The following is a 23,133-nucleotide window of genomic DNA, read 5'->3' as shown; positions in this document are numbered from 1 at the left end:
TGATAATTTGGGAAGCGGCACGCTGCAATATCAATTGCCCATGCTGTTGTTTAGACATCTTCTTTTGACCCACAATTTCTGGTTGACAAATATTTATGTCTTTTAATTTGAGACTATGTAGAAAATGTTTGTTATTTGTGTTGTGATGATTAATTAGCACCTGGCAACCTGGAGATACATCAAATAGATGCAAATAACTCCCTTAAATGGAGTTGGAAGAGATAAAGGATAAAAACTATATTTAAACTGTTTAAACAACTTACTAAATTGCAATGCTGTTTTTTGTCTATTAAATTTTTTAGTAAAACAAACAAGTTTAAAAAAAGTTTACTAATCAATTGCAAAATTAAAGGCCACACGCCCAGCCTAACTATCAAATATTTATTGGAATGAGAAAAATGTTGACTGGAAGATGAGTAGAACCAAAAAAATATACGTACATATATGTATACATACGTACATTATTTTAACTTACATATCAGCATATGTATAACGGAAGATCTGAGAAGAAATGTGGAGTAACAATTGATTAGCACCTACATCGATGTCGACAAAATGAAAGTGCTGTGCCCTGGCATGGCTTTGGGGCTATGGCAATATGATTAGCACTATATAGATCACTTCTAGAGTAGTAGCACCTTTCTGCCTTCGTCGTTCCAGAAACTGGGTCAGAAGAAAAACGAAATCAACACCCAATCACGAACTTGAACAGAATAAAACCATTGGCATCTCATGGTTGCCAGTGGATTCAAGAATTTCGCGCGACGCAGAGCACATGGACATTTTAATCAGAGCTCGAGTGGATATAATGAGCTAACCGAATACTAAAAAAACAGAAGAAAAAGGATTAAGGATTATTCAACAAATTGGTGTTAAAGTTTAGTTTAAGTGAAACAATAGAATGAAAGTGTATAAAACCAAATGGGCTCTGTTAGTGTTGGGTAGCTGTCTCCTTGGATGTGTGCATCCCATACAGGCCTATTCTCAGGTGGCGGTGAGTGGAGCAGGAACAGATCAACAACAAGGACCACGGATATTTAAGGCCCTTAATACTGATTTAATATTTCCAAAAACGTAAGTTAAAATAGCGAGACCTTGAAAGCATTCCGGAAATTGATTATATGCTTGAAATGTAGATTCAATTCAAGTGAAAATGTCCTATCAACAACGGAGAGGCCGACTACATCCAAATTGCCTCCCATACCCTATAATCATCGCATGGCTCAAGAGCCCGAGGGGGAAGTAGAGACAACTCCAATAGTATTTGTTACGCCCTTAAGTGAGACTACGCCCGCAGGAACACAACAGGAGAAAGAAAAGAGCGAGGAGCAGGAGCACGATGCTCCATTAGTGGAAGCTGCTTCAACGGGACGTGCTGTTGATTATCGCACCGGCTATCCCTTTGGACAGTTAATAACTCCATTGATTAAATCGGTCCGACCCCAACAATATATGACACGACCTACACAAATAAGACCCTACGGCAAAGGTAGTTATCCTTCTTACTACCAGGCCTCCAGGCCCAATTATAAAAAAGGTAAGAAAATTGTGAAGTGAATAACTGAAACATTTTTCAAATAATTTCCATTTTTGTCATTTCAGGACAATTCAGCGATCGGTTTACTCCTGGTGAGGCAACTGCAGCTGGCCAGTTTAAGGGTCATCACCATCATCATGATCATTCTCATGATGCCAAAGTGCCATCCGGCTCCAATTCTGTGCCTTCGTATGCTTCTCCCTCGGATACCTATTCATTTCCTCCATTGAATACGAAATATCCATCGCCTTCGCAGGATCCCAAGGCTGCATTACCCTCGGACACCGTTACCAGTTACCTACCACCTGCTTCGGGCGGACTAAGTAATGTTGGTTACAACTATCCGGGGCCACCTATGCCCCCGTCGGGTGGGTATCAATATCCAGGGCCTGTGGCCAATGGAAATGGTGATAAGGATACCGCTGCTAGTTCTGCCAATGCAGCGCCCCCCGGCGGATGATGATCCTGGCAATGATGATGTCATTGGTGTATTGCCTGCCAGTGCCCAAGATAATGTTAAGGACCAAGAAGCTGGCAAAGATGCTGGCGGCAGTGGAGCTGACATGGCAGATTCAAATATGGCTATGGGGGGAGGCGGAGATGACATGGGTCCGCCTGCAGGCGGCGGTGACAGTGGCGGTGGCGATGATTCAGCTTTACCCGCTCTGCACAACGATGGCTCTTCGCACGGCGACGATGACCACAAATATGATCCGAATATGGAATATGCTACACCACCGCCTGGTTGGTTAGAATCCCATCCAGAATCTGCGGCACCCAAACCAGATCACGATCATGACCATGACCATGACCATGATCATGATCACGATCATTACCCAGATCTGCACGACCATCATCCGGAAGTTCACGATCATCATCATTTTGACTATCCTTATAACTCCTATTCAGATGACGTTTATCCCGAGGTTATTTACGATGATCATCCACACCATCATCATCATCATCATCCGCATCCAGCTCCACCTCCCCCTCCACCACCACCACCTCCACCGCCGCCACCACCACCCACAGAACCACCACCACCTCCACCACCACCGCAAGAGCCACGTGTCAAGAAGTATAGTTACTTCTACATTGGACGCAAACTCTGGTACATTCCTCTATATTTCACGGTCTGGTTCAGTTTCTATATTCTCTGGCTGATTATCAAATCTATTGGCCGCCATAAGGTCAACTTGCCAAATCACTATGTTAGTCGTCGTAGTCTTTCACCACCAGAATACACCCAGCAAAGCCGGGATGAGTATATTAACAATTTAACAGTTAAAGTTCTCGAACAAATAGATAGCTTTAAGGACAAATACCTATAAACAAACCACACGAAATGAATAATAACAAGTAAAACAATTTTTACCAATTCCTTACTTTAATTTTAAAGTTGGCGGGCTTAGTGTTGTAGGCTGTAAAAGCAACAAAACTATCGAACATCGGAAAACTATCGATAAATTGAAAAATCGATGTATCGATATAATATCAATGTTGTTGCCAGCACTTGCGAGTTGTCGGTCTCAGAAATTGTTTATTTTATTTTTCTTAAAAATACGAATTAAAAACTCATAGCAAGATGTCATATATGCTACCGCATTTACACAATGGCTGGCAGGTGGACCAGGCCATACTTTCCGAAGAAGATCGCGTTGTCGTAAGTGTGTCTTTTAATTTTGTGTTTACTTTGTATACGTTTGGTTTTTTTGTTATTCCGCATAGCCGATATCTTAGTATGGGAACACGTTTAACTGATGGAGAGGTTTATTACCCGAGAGGCAGGATCCTGAATGTTGATAGCAACATGCTTCCGGGACTTGTCTACAAGGAACTTTACTTGTAATATCTTGCCCTAGAGAGAGACAAGATGCTGCAATGATCAGTATTGTGTCTCGAATCCAAATTGCCCATTATGCATTTAAAGGCCTCTGTAATAGTTCGTGGACATTAAGGACTGAATGTCGATTTTAGCATGTTTTATTAATTAATGACAATACCACAGGCCTGAATTATTTGGTTAATCTTGTTTACTTATTTTGAAAATTTTTTATGTTTCCCATTAGGTAATACGTTTTGGCCACGATTGGGATCCTGCCTGCATGAAAATGGACGAAGTGATGTATAGCATTGCCGAAAAGGTAAAGAACTTTGCTGTCATCTATCTGGTGGATATCACAGAGGTGCCCGATTTCAACAAAATGTACGAACTTTACGATCCCTGCACGGTCATGTTCTTTTTCCGTAATAAGCACATCATGATCGATTTGGGCACGGGTAACAACAACAAAATCAATTGGCCACTGGAGGATAAACAGGAAATGATCGATATCGTTGAGACTGTATATCGTGGAGCACGCAAAGGTCGTGGTCTGGTGGTATCGCCCAAGGATTATTCCACCAAATATAGATATTAAGTAGTCATAGATTTTAGTAACTTAATAAAAAAAATTAAATAATTTGGCAAACTTTTGTGTATATGTAATTTCTTTGTTTTTCGTTTATTTTTCCACTTTTGTCACATTTCTCATTAATATCGCTAACATTTACATCAATTTCTCATTTTAATATATTAATATATATGTATATATAACATTTAACTAAGTTTCTGTTTTTTAATAGCTCATACATATATTTAATTTATTTATTTATTTTTTTCGTTTAAATTTGAATTTTCATTTTCTTTAAAGTAATCATTTATAATTTGCTTTTCTTTTTCTTTCTTTTTTTTGCTTCTTTTAATATATTTTTTAAATAGTATGTATCAATTGCTTTCCGACCAATGCGTTTAAAGTTAAGTTTTAGTTTAGTTTAGCTAAAAAGGTACATTTATTCTTGTTGGCTATTGGAAATCATTGAGAGAAGTTTTTGGTGTTTAGGTGTTAGTACAAAAGTATAAAAAGAAAACGGCGCAACCAAAAAAATTCTAAGGGTTCTCATAATGAAAATGTTTCTACCATCGCATTTAAATTTTTTATATTTGTTTTTTGTTTTATTGTTCATTTTGTGAATTTAATACAACAGCTCAGTTTGTTATTTTAAATATATATATATTTTTAATTTTTTTTTATACCGCTTAGATTTAACAATTGGTTCCGCTACTCATTTGACTTATACAAGTTAGATTCTATTTAATACTTTCTTGCATCTCCCTTTACTTATTTTTGCCCTTCCTTCAGCTACAGTATTATCATGTACTTACATTTTGTATATACTTGGATGTTTTTCTGCTTGGTTGAAACAAATTTTTATATTTTCACTTACTACAGTTATAATGGTTTTTAATTTATTCTTCGGTTCATTCAGCATATATTACCAACAATTAAACTTTTCGTTTTTCTATGTGTGTTTTTGATATATCATTTCCATTTACTAGGCATTACTTTCTTTTGAGTTGATTTCATTGTACAAAATATCTTATTAGTATTAAAAATTATATATTTTGTTGTTGTTTTTATATTTGTTAATACTTATATGCATAGAATAAAAGGTACAAATTATAGGCTCAGGCTCAGAGGCATGTATAAGAAAAGTCTCTAATAGTGTTTTTAAGTGATTTTTTTCTTTTACCCCTCATCTAGATGTAATCGTTTCTCTTTCTGTTGATTTTATTGTTTGCATTTGGTTTTCATGCATTTTCTTTTTTCGTTTAATTAATTTTTTGATTATTTTGTTGTAGATTTCTCTCACTTTGGAGGAGCAAATGCAATTTGTCATAGAAAAATAGAGATGCCATAGGTTTAGGTGGGATGAGTTAGGAAATTGTTTATACTATGTGAGGAACATTATAATTAACTATAATATCCCACACAACAAGCCAGCAACAACACAATCAAGCGGTGCAAAGGATGCACCAGATACAAGATATAGCCGAGACACAAACCAAACGTACGATATACGACCGAATCCGCTGCTGATGGATCGAAGTGGCATACGATCAAACGTGGCCAGTCGAACCACACGCAACCGTCGGCGATTTCGTACAAGCGGGAAGATGCGTGGGAAGCATAATGCAAGAAACCGATATGCACACACATGCGATGGGCAACCAAGTCCAATATGGCTCGATCCCATGATTTACGATCAAACATGACCGATCGAACCACATGCGACCGCTGGCAATTTCGTACAAGCAGGAAGATGCGTGGGGGGCATGCATGCATTATATGAAACGATAATGGTTTGTGCATTGCATAGGGGAATATGCGAACCGAAGGGGGGAGGGATGAACGATAGGGAAGCCCTCTATCTGATAGATACGATATACGTATGAAAGTGCATTGCAGGGGAAATTAAACGAGTGCACACAGCACGCGTGCATCGCGACCCATATCACTGTTAGTCAACTAAGCTACATACGTCTTTTATTTCCTGTAAACACATTTAGCCATGTAAGCAACTTATGTTTATGCGACCCTAGCAAAATATGTGACCCAAGACACACTAGGTACTTCACTTCCCTTTTCTAGCATAAGCACTTTTTAGCCTAGCCATTCTTTGAATACTGCCGGTAAGCAAAATTCGCCGGAAGAGGCGACCCATTTCTGACACGATCCCAACGCCGCTGCCAACAGCACGACGCCGCAGCCAGCGCCCTATGGGCATCTCGGGATATATTTAAGGGACCACGCTCGACAGAGCCGGCAGTCTTAGTTTAGACGTGGAACTAATTGACTCAAGTATACAAGTCATGATCAACCAAGGGAGTTTTTAAGGCCTTACGAGTAACCTTAAAGGCTCAGACTAGTGAAACAAACAAGTGAAAGGATCAAGAAAAGTCAGAATAATTCGAGACGGCCTTATGAGTAACCTCTCAAATTATCCTGTAACCAGCAAGTCCTTGGAATAGGACTAAAACACCGTGTTTAGGCAAGAATCGAGTAAGGTCAAACTGCCCCAGGACGATCCCCAGCATATTGGAAGGTACAAGGATATATCCTGTTACCGAAATTCCAGGAAAGAGCTCGGGACTCCTCTAAAAGAAACTTGTCATATCCAACCAAGCCCATAAACAATCGTAAATAAACATACCACCAAAACAAATCATTAAACAAACCTGTTCTAATTTCACCGGGGCACAAAATAAATTTTGTTGTGCCGAACCTAACCCAAGAGATAATTGTAAATATCCCGAAGGACGAAAAAGGATCGTTACAACTGGCGCCCAACGTGGGGTATTCTGGTGAAATTTTAAACAAGACAAAGTTTGAAAATTGAGAGGAAAATATCAAAATGGGGAAAGGATGGATGTACCACATGAAGAAGGAGGATCTGCTACAAACAGGCCAAAGGATCGGAGTCAACATGAACGGCACGGTAGAGGAGATGAGAAAACAACTCGGCGAATGGATAGACAACCACGAGTCTGATCCAGAGTGGGGAGAGGAGATAAGAAGATTAGAACTCAAGTTCACAAAAATGTCCAAGCAAAAACCAGAAACAAGCGCAGCACAGTCTGGCGAGAATAGTGAGAACAAGGAGGCCGAGGAGTTCAAAAAAATAAATATCGCTACGCTAGCGATTCCTCCATTTGCACCACCAAGATGGGGAAGCGAAGGAGCATTAGACGGCACCGACACAAAGAGGGACTTAAGGAGACAAACGATAGACCCCAAGAACGCGGCACCACACACAACAAACAGGACCACCGAATACGCCAAGGTGGCAAAACAAGTGAGGGAGTGGACTTTCAGATTCGATGGCAATTCCAGACCGCTAGAATTTATAGAACAAATCGAGTGGTCAGCAGACATGTATGGCATCGAACTGGACATGATCCCAAGAGCAATGCCAGAACTACTGAAAGACAAAGCACTCAAATGGTACCTCGCAAACAATAAGCAGTGGCGATCGTGGAAGGAATTCGTTGAGGGCTTCAGGAAATACTTCCTGCCAAGAGGATTCTTCAACAAATTGGCTGATCAAGTAAAAAATCGCAAACAAAACAGAAACGAGTATTTCAAGGACTATATGGTCGACATGCAAACAATGATGAGACCCCTTAAAATACCAGAGTACGAGCAATTGGAGGTTATATTAGAAAATTGCACTCCAGATTTGAGGATATTCGTTCGGCCCCACAGAGTCAGAAACCTAGATGAGCTGATGCAGTTGGCGGAAGAACATGAGATGCTTGAACAAGAACGATCAGATTTCCATCGCCCAAACAATGCTCAAAGAACACACAACAACCAATCAAGCCATAGAGGAGGAAATAATTACGGGCCACCAGTCACACAGTGCCGAAGATGCCAAAACAACAGCATGGAGAACAATTCAAGACCAACCCAAGAAAATAAAAACATCCAAGAGGGAAGAGTCTTGAACCCAAACCAGGCATGCCGCAGATGCGGGGGAGCCGGACACTGGGCAAGGGAGTGCAACAATCAGAGACTCAATTTCTGTTGGCAGTGTGGAAGGATTGGGAAAAGAACTAAAGAGTGTTGTTGGAGTTCGGGAAACGAAAGGCGGTTCCAGCCTATCAGGGGCGAGCAGGGACCCAGCCAACAAGCTCCTCATCACTGATAGGCCAACTAATAGAGGAAGAGGATCAATTGTCAGCAATTATCGAAGTAGCAGGAGTCCACATAAAAGCGACAATTGACTCCGGAGCCACGAGCAGTTTTATCAGCAAACAAATGTTGGAAACGGTGGAAAAGAAAGGAGACCGAGAGACCACGAACAAGCAAGTATACATGGCGGACGGGAAGGTGAGAGACATCAACGAGCAATGGACAGGATACGTTCGATTCGGAAACAAAGAAATGAACATAACATTTCTCATCATGCCAGACGGAATAGATGCTATAATCTTAGGATGGAATTTCCTAAGGCTGATGAATACCGAAATAGCATGCGGAGGCCACAGGATAAAAATTCCAACGGTGAAGAGGATGCAGGACAGGATAACCGAACGCATATCGATCGTGGTGACACAGAAGGAAGAGCAAACAGAAATACAAAGGTTTCTAGAACACGAACTGATGGAATTGGGGAAAATCAAGGGATCATCAAAAGTAGGTTTACACAGGATCACAATGAAGGATGATATACCAATAAAACAAAGGTATTACCCAAAAAATCCAAAAATACAGGGAGAAATCAACACAAAGGTCGATGAGCTGTTGTCAAAGGGATGCATCGAACCATCACAAAGCCCATATAGCTCACCCATAGTGATGGTGAGAAAGAAGCAGACGGGCAAATGGAGATTATGCGTAGATTTTAGACAGATTAACGCAAAATCTATAAAAGATGCATACCCAATGCCCCGCATCGATTACATCTTAAACCAACTACGTGAAGCGAAATTTATAAGCAGCCTAGACCTGAAGGACGGCTATTGGCAAATTCCGTTGGAAGAAAACAGCAGACCAATGACAGCATTCACAGTCCCAGGGAAAGGTTTATTCCAATGGAAAGTGATGCCATTCGGGTTACACTCCGCATCAGCAACGTTCCAACGGGCACTGGACCAAGTCATTGGCCCAGAAATGATACCAAATGCGTTCGCCTACCAAGATGACATAGTGGTAGTAAGCAAAACAATCAAAGAACACATGGACCACCTGCAAGAAGTGTTCAGGAGATTGAAAGAAGCAAACTTAAGAATAAATGCTGAAAAGTGCCAATTCTTTAGAAAAGAGCTAAAGTTTCTAGGCCACTTGGTAACAGAAAACGGTATTGCAACGGACCCAGACAAGGTGGCAGCAATAGCTAAATTGAAGCCGCCCACGTGCACAAAAGAATTACGGCAATATCTAGGAGTGGCTTCATGGTACAGACGATTCGTACCAAATTTTGCTATGATAACACACCCGTTAAACGCACTGCTCAAGAAAAAAACCAAATGGCATTGGAGCGAAGAGCATCAGGCAGCATTCGAATCGGTAAAAGAAAAACTCACGAGTAACTCAGTATTGGCATGCCCAGACTTCACAAAAATGTTCGTACTCCAGACAGATGCAAGCAACATAGGATTAGGGGCCATACTAGTACAAAACACCGAGGAAGGGGAAAGAGTGGTTTCATATCTGTCGAGAGAGTTGAATCAAGCGGAGAAGAACTATTCGGCAACAGAAAAGGAATGCCTAGCAATAGTGTGGGCAGTACGCAAGCTGAGACCATATCTCGAGGGATACCGATTTAAGGTGGTGACAGACCACATGGCGTTGAAGTGGTTGAATAGTATAGAGAGCCCGACGGGCCGCATAGCTCGATGGGCACTGGAATTACAACAATACGATTTCGAAATAGCATATCGAAAGGGTAAATTAAACATTGTCGCCGATGCACTATCAAGACAACCGATGGAAGGGTGCAAAAGAATAGTAGACAATGGCGCCCGATTACGACAAGCAAACAAAGAATGTGAGTGGATTCAAGATATAATAAAGAAAATACAACAACAACCACAGAAATATCCAGATTACATAGTAGAAAACAGCCAGGTGTACAGGAATATTCCGCATAGAGCAGGCCAAGAAGAAGTAATATCATGGAAATTGTGTGTGCCCAAGACGCTACGAAACCAAGTGATGGAAGAAAACCACACTTCCATAACGGCAGGGCATACAGGAAACAGGCGAACGATCGCTAGAACTGCGTCAAGATATTATTGGCCAGGAATGCAACGAGATATCAAGAAATTCGTGGGAAAGTGTACAACGTGTCAACAATACAAACCCAACCAACAGCAAGCAGCAGGAAAAATGCTGACGCAAATACCGGATGAACCATGGGCCACCGTCTGCGCTGATTTCGTCGGACCCTTACCACGGTCGAAACATGGAAACTCAATGTTACTAGTAATCATTGACCGATTTTCAAAATGGACAGAACTGATACCCATGCGAAAGGCAACTGCAGAGAATCTAATCAAGGCCTTTAGGGAAAGGATTCTGTCGAGATTTGGAGTTCCTAAAGTGGTAATAACGGACAATGGGGTCCAATTCACTAGCAGAACATTTAAGAAAATGCTAGAGGAATGGGGATGCCACCACCAATTAACAGCACCATACACACCACAAGAAAACCCAACCGAAAGGGCAAACAGAACAGTGAAAACAATGATTGCTCAGTTTACCGGTGAAAATCAACGGAATTGGGATGAGAGCTGGCCGGAAATAACACTGGCTGTAAATACTAGTCAATCAGAGTCAACTGGATTTACGCCAGCATATGCGATACAAGGACGTGAACCTAGAATGCCAGGCGCGATATACGATAGTGTCACGACAGGCACAGGAAAGCAAAGCGTACCACCAGAGGCGAAGGCAAAACAAGTACAAGAGCTGTTCGAGCTAATAAGACGTAATCTGGAGACGGCGGCACAAAATCAGGCACGTCACTATAACCTAAGGAGGAGAGAGTGGAGACCAACAATTGGAACCACAGTATGGGCAAAAGAACACCATCTCTCGAATGCGGCCGAAGGATTTGCAGCAAAGTTAGCACCAAGATTTGGAGGCCCCTATGAAGTGACAGGGTTTTTGTCTCCAGTTATATGTAAATTACGGCACAAAGAAACAGGAAAAACCAGGCAAGCACATATCAGCCAGATAAAACAACAAATTTGCGAACAAACAGATGGCAAGAAACTAGATGAACAATGAGAAGGACGACTCTGATGACATGGCAGCGAGAAAGAAATACTGGCAGAAAACAAACACAAGGTACAAGGGACAGGGGAGGGCAAATAACTCCCGAAGAAGGGGGGAGTGTGAGGAACATTATAATTAACTATAATATCCCACACAACAAGCCAGCAACAACACAATCAAGCGGTGCAAAGGATGCACCAGATACAAGATATAGCCGAGACACAAACCAAACGTACGATATACGACCGAATCCGCTGCTGATGGATCGAAGTGGCATACGATCAAACGTGGCCAGTCGAACCACACGCAACCGTCGGCGATTTCGTACAAGCGGGAAGATGCGTGGGAAGCATAATGCAAGAAACCGATATGCACACACATGCGATGGGCAACCAAGTCCAATATGGCTCGATCCCATGATTTACGATCAAACATGACCGATCGAACCACATGCGACCGCTGGCAATTTCGTACAAGCAGGAAGATGCGTGGGGGGGCATGCATGCATTATATGAAACGATAATGGTTTGTGCATTGCATAGGGGAATATGCGAACCGAAGGGGGAGGGATGAACGATAGGGAAGCCCTCTATCTGATAGATACGATATACGTATGAAAGTGCATTGCAGGGGAAATTAAACGAGTGCACACAGCACGCGTGCATCGCGACCCATATCACTGTTAGTCAACTAAGCTACATACGTCTTTTATTTCCTGTAAACACATTTAGCCATGTAAGCAACTTATGTTTATGCGACCCTAGCAAAATATGTGACCCAAGACACACTAGGTACTTCACTTCCCTTTTCTAGCATAAGCACTTTTTAGCCTAGCCATTCTTTGAATACTGCCGGTAAGCAAAATTCGCCGGAAGAGGCGACCCATTTCTGACACGATCCCAACGCCGCTGCCAACAGCACGACGCCGCAGCCAGCGCCCTATGGGCATCTCGGGATATATTTAAGGGACCACGCTCGACAGAGCCGGCAGTCTTAGTTTAGACGTGGAACTAATTGACTCAAGTATACAAGTCATGATCAACCAAGGGAGTTTTTAAGGCCTTACGAGTAACCTTAAAGGCTCAGACTAGTGAAACAAACAAGTGAAAGGATCAAGAAAAGTCAGAATAATTCGAGACGGCCTTATGAGTAACCTCTCAAATTATCCTGTAACCAGCAAGTCCTTGGAATAGGACTAAAACACCGTGTTTAGGCAAGAATCGAGTAAGGTCAAACTGCCCCAGGACGATCCCCAGCATATTGGAAGGTACAAGGATATATCCTGTTACCGAAATTCCAGGAAAGAGCTCGGGACTCCTCTAAAAGAAACTTGTCATATCCAACCAAGCCCATAAACAATCGTAAATAAACATACCACCAAAACAAATCATTAAACAAACCTGTTCTAATTTCACCGGGGCACAAAATAAATTTTGTTGTGCCGAACCTAACCCAAGAGATAATTGTAAATATCCCGAAGGACGAAAAAGGATCGTTACAACTATTTTTTTGTTTGTTTATATTTTTTTTCATTTCTTTATATATCTATATATATATATATTTAAGTAACTCTATATTTTTGTGACAACAATTCTATTATATATATATATCGTATATATATTCTCAACAATTTGTGTATGTTTTCTGTGACTGTGGTTAGGGATGAATCGGAAGTAGACAAGACAAGGCATAGATTAAGATTTAAGATCTTGGAAGAACACATAAATATATATACATATATATATGTATATATATTATTTCACTTGTAGTTAGTAAATGACATTGGTTTAGGCAACTTTTGAGTAAACCTTTTCGAGGTCTCATATGTTTAGGCTTATTTACTGTCAGAGTACTTTTTTTGTTTTTGTTCTTGTGCAATCTATGTATATAAAATTTGGTTTTTGTTTTACTAATTTACCATACCTCAAGTATTATTTCATTAATGTTTGGCTTGGCTGAGCATTTTAAGACACTATACAGAGAGAGAGCGAGAGACAGAGAGAATAGTGAGAGTTAGAGTTAGTGTGAAAGTGTGAGGGAGTAAAAATTAGACTGCTTTGCTCTATACAATACATATGTATATCTATATATGTATATGTATATCTGATAGTGTGAAAAATAAATCCAAGTATCACTACTTAACTTTTAGATTTCTATTAACAATAATAGACAACAGTCTCTAAGTACGAATACGTTGTTGCTGTTTTCATTATTTTTTTGTATCATCATTTTTTATTATAATTTTAATAATTATCTTAAATTTACTAACTGGTAACTGCATTATACTCTCCCGTCTCTAATCAGACCCAACATCCAAAAAATCTAACTTATACGGCATATAATTTATTTTTCGACAAATTGCGCTTAACTACACGATATCCTATTAAACTCTAGTTTTTAGTGATAGGTTCTTGAGCAACCCAGGAAAATTTGGTTGCCAGACCACATGAGACTCACCATTATATCAATTCAATAGTGAAAACTTCAAGATAAACTTGATCATTTTTGTAAGGCTATAAAACGAAAAGATGAGACAATATCCATTCGATCAGATCAACCCTTTAACAAAGTAATTTCATTTCGGACTATTCAAATTTGTGTAAAATTGGAAGTCTTATTTTTGAAGGTTTCACTATTTTTATAATGGAGTTTGCAAAACATATATATTTATATATATGAAGTCAGTTACTAAGCTCTTAAATAATGGCCCCACCCATGGAGCGGCGGAAACCAATTGGGCTAGAAGAGTGTCTCTTTGGACCATTTGCGGGATGTGCCAGGCGGCAGACTGGGATCACTTTTTGTTGCCTTATCATCGTTCACATGCCCATCCTCCTGCTCCTCGTCATCTCCATCATCATCATCGTTGTCGCCTTTGTCTCCATCATTGGGCAATCTGATCAACGGAAGCTCCAACATGACAGCAGGTGTTGCGGATGTCAGAGTCGGTTCATTGCTGGGAAAACTTAGATTGGTAGCACTTTTACTAATAGAACTTGATGCTCCACTATTGCCACCACGTAATATCAGATCTTTTAGTGTGGAAGGCATACAAATCGTTTGAGGTCTTGAGGCCAATACAGCCGAATCGGATGTGGAAGAGGGACAGCGTTCATGATGATGATGATGATGAAGGTGGTGCTGATGATGATTGACTGGCAGTTGAGTAGTAGCCGTAGTTAATGGCTGCGCCTGATTATTGTCCATTCGGGGACTGTGCGTGGCACTGGGGCTGGGAGTAGTGGAGTGTCCCAGACTAATGACCGTATTGAGACTGCTATATTGTGTGTGGGTTGTTGATTCTCCACCTCCGGTTCCACTGCCGCCCACACCGCCAAAGCCCATTACATCCAAGCCAAGTCCCACTTCTGTGTTCAGGGTTGAGCAGGTGTCATCTTCTGTGGTTGTTGTTGTTGTGGTTGTCGTTGTTGTTGGCATACTCTGCGGATCACTGTACTGCTGCAACAATTGCCCCCGACGCGGTGGACTGGACTGAATGCTGGCCCCGAAATGTGTTTCTAGAGGAGCTGCTGCTCCAACTGGAGAGCCACCATGAAACTGCATAAGCGGCATTTGTCCAGCTCCAGCTCCTATAAGGGCCACCCTATCACTGGACGAGGCGCTAATAGTTCTATGTCTTTGAAGCAACGGCCGTCTGGGTCGAGCACCACCTCCCACCACTCCCACTGAGGGCACAGCACTCAGACTCATCCGTTTCATGGGCAATCCTACGGGTAAATTCGCTGGATTTGTCTTTGACTCATTGGCCTGTGCCTCCATGGCAGCCTGCTCCTCACTATCGCTGCTCAATTGCTGCATATCATCGTCTGTATCTGCGGGACTCTCCATACCAAAAACCGAATCCTCATCCAGGGAACGTAACTCCGAATCGGGACACTCCAGTGAGGAGATCTTAAAGGAACTTAACGAAGCCAATGGAGCTCGCTTCTCAGGTGCACCATTGCCATTATTGGGTGGAGCCTTGATTGACATGGACATGGATAAGCTGCCATTAAGCCTGTCCAAGCTAACGGGAGTGCTATCCACACTAATGCTACTCGAAGTGGCCGTAGCTGTAGCTGTACCCGTTGTCGTGCCAGTTTGAGGCACTGCAGCATTTGCCGTGTAGGGGAAACTATTGTTATTGCTCTCATTGTGCTGCAATTCCACAAGGGTCAATTTGCGTCTGACACCTAAGCGCAGTTCCTCCGATGGCGAATCACTGAAATGAAACGACTGATGGGCACTGGATGGGGGTGCCGATTGTATTGGCTTTGGCATAGGCAAGCCCAAGTCCACTGCATCCCTTAAGGGGGTCTGATTATATGGATAGACATCCACGGTATCGGCACTTATTGAATGTATCTGCTGCTTGCGACCAGCCTGGGCACTCTCAGGATCATAGGATACAATGCTGTGTTTCCGCTTGATATTCGGAGCACTCAAACCCTTGGACTTTGCGGATGTTGTGGCTGCTGCCACTGCTGCTGCTGTGGTGGCTTCATGTATGCTACGCTCCGAGGGGCATGGTGAGGCCTTTGGCGTTGGCTGTATTACCTGAATATCCGGATAATAGTAGTCCCAATTCTCTATGCTCGATGTACGTGAAGCTGTCGATAGTTTCCGTTGCAACGTCGGCGGTAAATTGCTCATGCCCAAGGTATAGGCCGAAGTGCGCCGCTCCAGATACGAACTGTCCGTGCTGCAGCAAGTCATGGCACTGCTACGGCGTGAATCGTGGCCCTAAAAGATGTGAGAGAATTGTAATTAAATTTACTCTGTCAAAGGGAACTACAACTCTACTCACTGCCATTGGTACGGACAGAAAGCCCGGCTTACTGCGCGTGGAATCTGTTCGTTGATGACGCAGTTGCTCCTGTTCATCGTGGCCAGTGCATTGTATATATTCTTCCGCCTCCAGTTCATCATCGGTTTCCACAAAATAATCATCAGTGCCAAAGCTGCCACCCATCGGATAGTTACTCAAAATACGCGAAGACTCTGAGCCACTTTTACGACGACCTGGTCCACCGGGTCCGGCCCCGCCAGGCGACATTGCCGAATAAGAAAATCGTCGTGGTGGTTCCAGGAGATAGCTATAGCCCACTGGACCGGCTGGACCAACGCCACCTAAATATATGATCATTATGCTGATTAGATTTCCATCTTAAGCGCGAATCTATAAGCATTACTTACCCACTGAACCGCAACGATAACCACGATTTAATAGAGGTGGAGCACTTACGTTTCCAAGTGAGAGCATTCGTTGTCGCCGATAGACAAGAGCATCATACTCATCCGGGTATATAGACATGCCAGTGGCCACAATTGCCTCGTGAATCTCACGTTCCTCTTCCTCTTGCATACAAACTGCAGCCACGGCCGCCATTTTGGGATCTTTGAGCACTTTGAGGGTCTCATTGCTACTGCTGCGACTCTTCCACACAATAAGGAACACCATCAGACCAAAGAAGCCGCCCAATGTGGCAGCAATGCGAACGCCAGTCATAACGTCGTAGGTGGCAAAGAATTCTTCACGGATTCGGGCACGTTCAGCTTTATTTTCCGCATCGGTCAGATTTCGTTCACCTGGCGGTAGGAGTGGCATATACGGAGTGGGCGTGGCGGCATGGGGGTTATGGTGGTGGGCAGGTGTGGCATGTGTAGAGGCAGTGATGTTGCTATTTTGGTTGCTGCTATTGTTCGAGAGCGCCGCCGGTGTCGGTGATGCTGATGGAATCTCGTGCAGACCATCGACACTTGGATCAATGAGTGCCGATGCTTTTGGTATGTTGTTGTTGCTGCTGCTGCTACTTCTTTTGCTTGATGAACGTCGACTGAGGCGCTGCTGTGAGCCATAATTGGTAGCTGCTGTTGATGTTCCTGTTGCTGTTGCTGATGTTGCTGATGACGTTTCTCTGGTTGCTGTTGCTGTTGTTGACGGCGTTGCTGCAGACGACGGGACATGTCGTGAAAGTTTGGCCATCTTCTATTGAAACATTTTCTGCAAAAGCAAACAGGAAAAGTCAAAGTTTAATTGGTGCATTCAAAAATAGAAAGCCATAAAAAAAAATAATACCAAAACTTTAAATCAACTCCCAAAAGTGCCAACAAAGCAATTAAACTTTAACCAATAGTTCCTTGTGTTTTATGGAGTTGGCTCTACAAACTTATCCCAATGGAAACTATAATTTGTCAATGTTCGACAATTCAATTTGATTTATATAGTCGAAGAAGCGTTCTAGCAAATACTCCAGCGATTAAGTGACCCATAACGTTCCTTCCCATACAATGAAAAGAGGCATATTAGAGTCGCAAAAATATATCAAAAGTACAAGCATATTATATCCTATCCCATCCCATTGAAATTCTAGATTTTTGAAAGTTTAGGATCTCTTTGTGTATGTAGATTTAAGGAGACTTGACCTAGATTAAGTTTGTTTCAAATTCTGGATACTTTCCCGTTTACCTTTAAATAGATTATACAGAATAAGTTTAAATAGTTCAGCTGGGAAATATATGTATATGTAGAAGTGAGTAAACTTTTGAGGCAGGTTAAGGATGTATCCTTTTTTGGTGCATGGTTTACCGAAGTCGTCACTGCAACTAGACTTACATTATTTTAATGAAGAATTGACAATATTTGTTAATTTTTCTGGGACTTAAGTAATTTCTGATTCGATATTAAAGAACCTTCATTAACAAAACAAATAAACGAATTATAACATCAAGGATTGATTTAGTAGTTAATTACAAGTAATAATAACTGCAATTACTGAGATTGAGATTTACGAAGCCTTCTTTTCGCTAGATTAAGCAATTATAAAAAGTTGAAGAGAAGATTTACTAGTTGGGGTATAAAGTAATTAAAATTAATTAAAGTTATTCCAAATATTGACATTTTGAGGGTGTCCAAAAGTCAGTGCAATTCCACAAAATTGGAATAGAAATTGGGTATAATTTGAAATTTCAAATCGTTTTTTAATAATCAATCAATTTAAAACGAAGAAGAATTCAAATGTAGTCAGGTTAAAAATTGTAACTTAATATCTTAGTATTGTTTTTAGCCGAACTATGTGGTATAGCATACTCTCGTTGCTCACTTTTCAATAAAATTTCAACATTTTTGAACAGAGTTTCTTTGGATAAGATTTAAAAGTTATGATAAAACTAAGGAAAACTACATTTTAATATTCCAAAATTTATTTTTAGAGGCAAAATAATAAAAACTTAGTAACTTCTTGAGAATTTTTGATTTTTTGCGGTGAACAAGTTTCATCTATGCAATCATCTATAATCATTTTTTAAAGCAAAAACTGATAAAAAGCCCCCTAAACGAACTTAATTTATTAATTGTTTAAATAAATTCTTGAGTTAATCTTGAAAAGATGATTATGGCAAGGGCAGCACCAATATATGAGCAGGTTGTCTATTTACTGTTAGCAGATCCCTAAACTGTAATGGCCATACCATGTGTTAAACGCTTAAGCTAGTTGGGAATCACAACTAAATGAAGCGAAGAAAGATTGGCAAACCTTACAATACCAGAGTCCACCTTTTTGTGCATATCCTTGGAAATTTCAATAGCAAATTTGTTGTCTGTTTAAGATTACGACCTTTTTGAAATTTAAACCTTTCATTTAAGCCGCCTAACTTGATCAACTTTAATGCTTTTTTTCTTGAAATTTTCATAATTTTCAAGGTTTTCAAGGCTCTGATCTTAGTATTTCCTTAAACCCCTTATGTTTTGAAAAAGTAAGAAAATTTGCGGACCTAATCTTAATTCTCCAATAGGCAAATAATATATCCTAGCTCAGCAATTAGTTACATATTTGGCATGCTGATTGCTTACTTTTCAGAAAATTTCAACAGCAATTAATGGACCTCTAAAGAAATTGAATAGCCATGCAAAATAGCCATTAAAAATCACTTGAAAACTGTTTAGACTGCAATTTGAGTTTTTTTTACAACAATTTTTGCCCGTTTCTTTCGTTTCTCATTATTTGCACGGAAGTTGTAGACGAATTATGTCGGCCAATGTCATAATAGCCATTAAAACTTTTTCCTTTTGCAAATATACTTTTCTTTTTCTTTTTTCTGCCTTTCACCTTTATCTGGTGGGCTAAATTGAACGGAGAACGGAGAAAAAGTAAAAAGAGACAAAGAATAAATCAGTGGGGAGAATGGACTCAAGCGAAATAAGCCAAGGTACAACAAATTTCGAATCACATTAGATGACAAAACTTTTGCAATAATCACAAGGAGGTCTGTGTCGATGTCCTTGGCAACATTCACAAAATAAAAACGAATAAAACAAGAAAAAAGAACAAAATGAACCAACGAACGAATGAGAAAAGAGCAACTCAGATAGAAAATTCAGCGGACCAAAGCTCCGCGTGGATGTCAATATGAAAACGAACAATTAGATGGGTGAGCTAAGGGGAAGGACAATGCAATGGAGGAGGGGGAAGGATTGTGAGACAATGACAACAGGCGACTGCTGGACACGTACCAATACTGAATAAACATATATATATATGGAACACAAATGTCCTTCTGCATTATTGACCATGCCAACTTGTTTAGTTGAAAGATAGAGAAAGGGCGAGTGGGGATGTTTTAAAAAAGGAGCTCAAGGATATACATCCACTCATGCTAAAAAAAAAGAATATAACCTAGTTCATACATTAGTAAAAGTTTAGTTAAACACAATTCATAATTTACTCATTTCAACAAAATGTTAAATATTCTCTGTCTATCTCTCTCTTTCTATCTCTCTCTCTCTCTCTATCTCTCTCTCTCTTCAACTTATTAGCCAAGCAGTGTGTTGCAATGGCTCGGAAGGGAAGACTCCTTCGAAAACAATTAAATTAAAAAATCAAAAAAGCAAAAGGGAAAAATTTCTCCTTCTTGAAGGCGGCATTCAAGTATGAGCCAAGAAATGTGTAGATGGGAAATTTATGGCTTTTTAATTGCTATGAGGGGAGGAAGTGGAGCGTGGGTCGAGGTCCGAGATCCGAGGTGTAGAGAAGTAGGCAGACCAGCTGAAGTTGAAGGATTTTCGCCTTTTCTCTTTTGCGAAGGCGTCAAAGCATGCCAAATTCCTGGGCACCAAGAAGGAAGGAAAAACAAGAGGGGAAAATAAAAGTTGTGTGGAAAAAATGTGAAATATTTTCTCAAGCAACAGATAAAACCTACTTGTGATATATCTTACTTACTTTCAAAAGTCACGAAAGTTTTTGCTGAATTCAACGATTGATGAGGGCAAAATAATACTACTTGTCACTTTGTATTATGTATTAAAAATTGTTGTTTCCAGAAAAAAGTTAATGTCTTTTTCTTGATATTGTTTTTTTTATCTTTTCATAAATTTGAGAGGCAAGAGGCAGAGAAAATGGAAACTAAAGTGATAAATTTGACTATTATTTGTTTTGTTTTTAGCTTTCATTTTGTGATTGAATAATAAACAAATTGATGGATTACATAAAGGACACCAAGGAGTATGAAATCATCAACAGATAAGTTTGGTTTGCCCAAATCAAGCATAACAGTATATCTATATATATATACATACGACAAATGCATTAACAATTTCAATATCATATTGATGTCAGGCCTAAACAACGAGATGAAGAAGAATTGATGACTTGGAATAACTCAGATGATGACAAAGTTTTAATGCTCTTTAAACACTAATTAAAAACATTCCTAGATTTCGTTATCTAACAGATTAATAATCTATTTGAATCTTGAATAATACAAAAGTCTTTTGTAAACTCTTTTTGTACATTCAGTCACTGACTGATGAATTATACTATTAGCAAGGGTATACAATAAAAAAAGGGAGGGAAAAAAAACACTAACCACAATGTGTTGCTTGTTGCTCATGTTTTTGTTCGAGCTGCTGTTGTTGTTGTTGTTGTTGCTGTTATGGCATGATGAATGATTGTGGTTAGGCCATGGACAAACATGCTGACAGGACTTGAACTCATTCGGTTCTACGGTTGGTCGATTGTTCGTTTGGACAGTCGACCTGCTATGTGCTTTGTGCTACGGTGCGTATGCGTAATAATAATTCATATTCATCATTTTAACGGCAATGTCTACCCTAATATTTCTGTTCTTGTGGCCAAAAGGCTTCAGTGTATTTTTATTTTCTGGCCCGATATGAAATTGAAGGCAAATCAATTGAAATTGTTATATGTATCTGTGTGGGTGTGGGTGTTTGTGTGTGTGGGCGTATGTTTGCGTATGTATATGTTGCATATTTCCTTTTGAGTTGCTCCCATAACAAAGAAATCATTCATGTGAATTGAGGCATTTGCTATATATACATAAATACATATACACACATATGTACATATTTCGGCATAAGGATAGCACACAACAAGTTAGTTGAAGAGAAACCGTTTATTAGCCATAACCAAAATGTTCGCTGCGATTTAAACCACAAGAGTTTAACGAAATTCAAAAGGGATGTTCGATTGCATATGATTTAATTCAATACTGAGATAGATTAAAGGCTAAACTCACTTAATAAACTTGGTGTTAATTATCACAGAAGAACTTGGTGTTAATGGTCCCACAAGTAAGCAGTCATTTACCACTAGGTTTCAGTTCTAATTATATGTATGATTATGTTTTTTAAGCACTAGCAACTATGGCCATTGGCTTTACTGCACTAGCCTAGTTCTAGAACCAGAATCCGAATTATCGTTGTTTAGATGTCTCTATGACTGGCCCGTTTAGACAATGTTTCTATGTTTTTTGACATAAGATTATAGAGACATCAAAACTACAGAATTCATGACGTTAAATATCCGTTGATCTATCTTACATTATTGATTCATCGGAGGGGAAATGCCACATATGTGGGGTAGTTGAAGGAAGTATGATATTTGTTTATTTAATAAATTGATTGTCCTCTTTGCCTGCCTTATTGAAATGAACAGCATCGTACCTATGCATATAAGATGCCCATCATCATCATCATTAGCAGCAACAGCAGGCAAATCATCTTCCCTCATCAGCCCTAAAGGAACCCAAGGAAAGCCCACCTAAGCAGCTTATAAATAAAAAGCATTAAGCAAATGAAAATTTTCTTTAGCAATATTTACGCTTTTCGAATACAATTTGCTTTTCTCTTCGTTTTTTAGACATTTTATTATTATTATTACTTTTTTTTTTTTGTTCAAGAGACTTTAATTCGATTTCTTTGGGCACTAACACATTAAATTTTATCCTTTTCTGTTTGCCTCTCTTATTTTTTTTGTTTAATTAATTAAAATGTCTGCTAGAAGGCAACAATTTACTCGGTCTGGATGTCTTATTAGGCTGGTATTTTTTTTTTTTTTTTTTGATTTTGTTTGTGTGTGTGTGTGTTTTTTGTCTAGCAAAAGAGACAATGAGCTCCATGGCCCAGTCAAATTATGAACAGCATTATGGCATAAAGCCCCCTGCCCTCAGTCTCTTTGTACTTGTCCCTGCCCCTGTGACTGCCCTTGATGCAGAGTTCCGCGCGCGCCATTTAACAAACATTCCGTTAATCTGCTACACTTGGCAAGAGAGCAGAGCTCCATGGCCATGAGGCTGCTCCACATAGCTATAGCTCCATCCGGTTCTCCATAGTCGTCGTCGTTGTCGTTGTCGTTGTCGTTGCCGACGTCCTTCTCGTTGTTACTGCTTATTGTGTTGTGCTTTTATTGTTATGGCCATGTTTTTTTGTTGCTGTTTCATTTGGCGGCATTGTTGGCTCTGTTCAGTTTCTCCTTGCCTCCTCCTTGGCTCTATCTTACCACATTAGGCTTAGTCTGTCTTTTTGCCTCTCTCTGTATGTGTGTGAGCCTCTTTTATTTTTCACTGTTGTCTTTAATGCTAAGCGTTTTACGTTTATGAGACACACACTGGAAGGGACCCACATTTTCATTTCATATCATCTCCTGACATTGCCAGAACTCTGCATCATTTATAGATGATTTTCAAATTGCATTT

At 40.2% G+C, this 23,133-nt stretch overlaps 3 protein-coding genes across 3 annotated transcripts in view; 2 read left to right on the top strand and 1 right to left on the bottom strand.

Annotated features, from left to right (window-relative positions):
• Nucleotides 1-901: 901 nt before the first annotated feature.
• LOC137572323 (uncharacterized) lies at nt 902-2,905 on the top strand. Its single transcript, XM_068284070.1, is given in 4 exon segments — nt 902-1,074; nt 1,137-1,537; nt 1,603-1,982; nt 1,984-2,905. Coding segments are annotated over 4 exon segments (1,839 nt in total). The 3' UTR covers nt 2,869-2,905.
• A 145-nt stretch (nt 2,906-3,050) lies between these two features.
• On the top strand, nt 3,051-4,008 carry Dim1 (thioredoxin-like protein Dim1). The gene is made up of 2 exons (XM_068284029.1): nt 3,051-3,200; nt 3,607-4,008. The coding sequence occupies exons 1-2, from the start codon at nt 3,123-3,125 to the stop codon at nt 3,955-3,957; spliced, it is 429 nt and encodes a 142-aa protein (XP_068140130.1). The 5' UTR covers nt 3,051-3,122; the 3' UTR covers nt 3,958-4,008.
• Nucleotides 4,009-13,831: 9,823 nt separating this feature from the next.
• LOC137572280 (serine-rich adhesin for platelets) overlaps nt 13,832-23,133 on the bottom strand; it is a 55,980-nt gene continuing 46,678 nt past the window's right edge. Inside the window, exons 3-5 of the mRNA XM_068284027.1 lie at nt 16,339-17,146; nt 15,950-16,272; nt 13,832-15,885 (exon numbers count right to left, since the gene is read on the bottom strand). Coding sequence (XP_068140128.1) covers nt 13,882-15,885; nt 15,950-16,272; nt 16,339-17,128 — 3,117 coding nt within the window. The 5' untranslated portion in view covers nt 17,129-17,146 and the 3' untranslated portion in view covers nt 13,832-13,881. The remainder of the gene's footprint in view (nt 15,886-15,949; nt 16,273-16,338; nt 17,147-23,133) is intronic.

Source organism: Drosophila tropicalis, unplaced genomic scaffold (genome assembly GCF_018151085.1).
Source record: "Drosophila tropicalis isolate 14030-0801.00 unplaced genomic scaffold, ASM1815108v1 contig_3, whole genome shotgun sequence".
Lineage (NCBI taxonomy): Eukaryota > Metazoa > Arthropoda > Insecta > Diptera > Drosophilidae > Drosophila > Drosophila tropicalis.
Note: the sequence above shows the minus strand (reverse complement) of the source record. Positions and strands in the feature narration are given on the sequence as shown.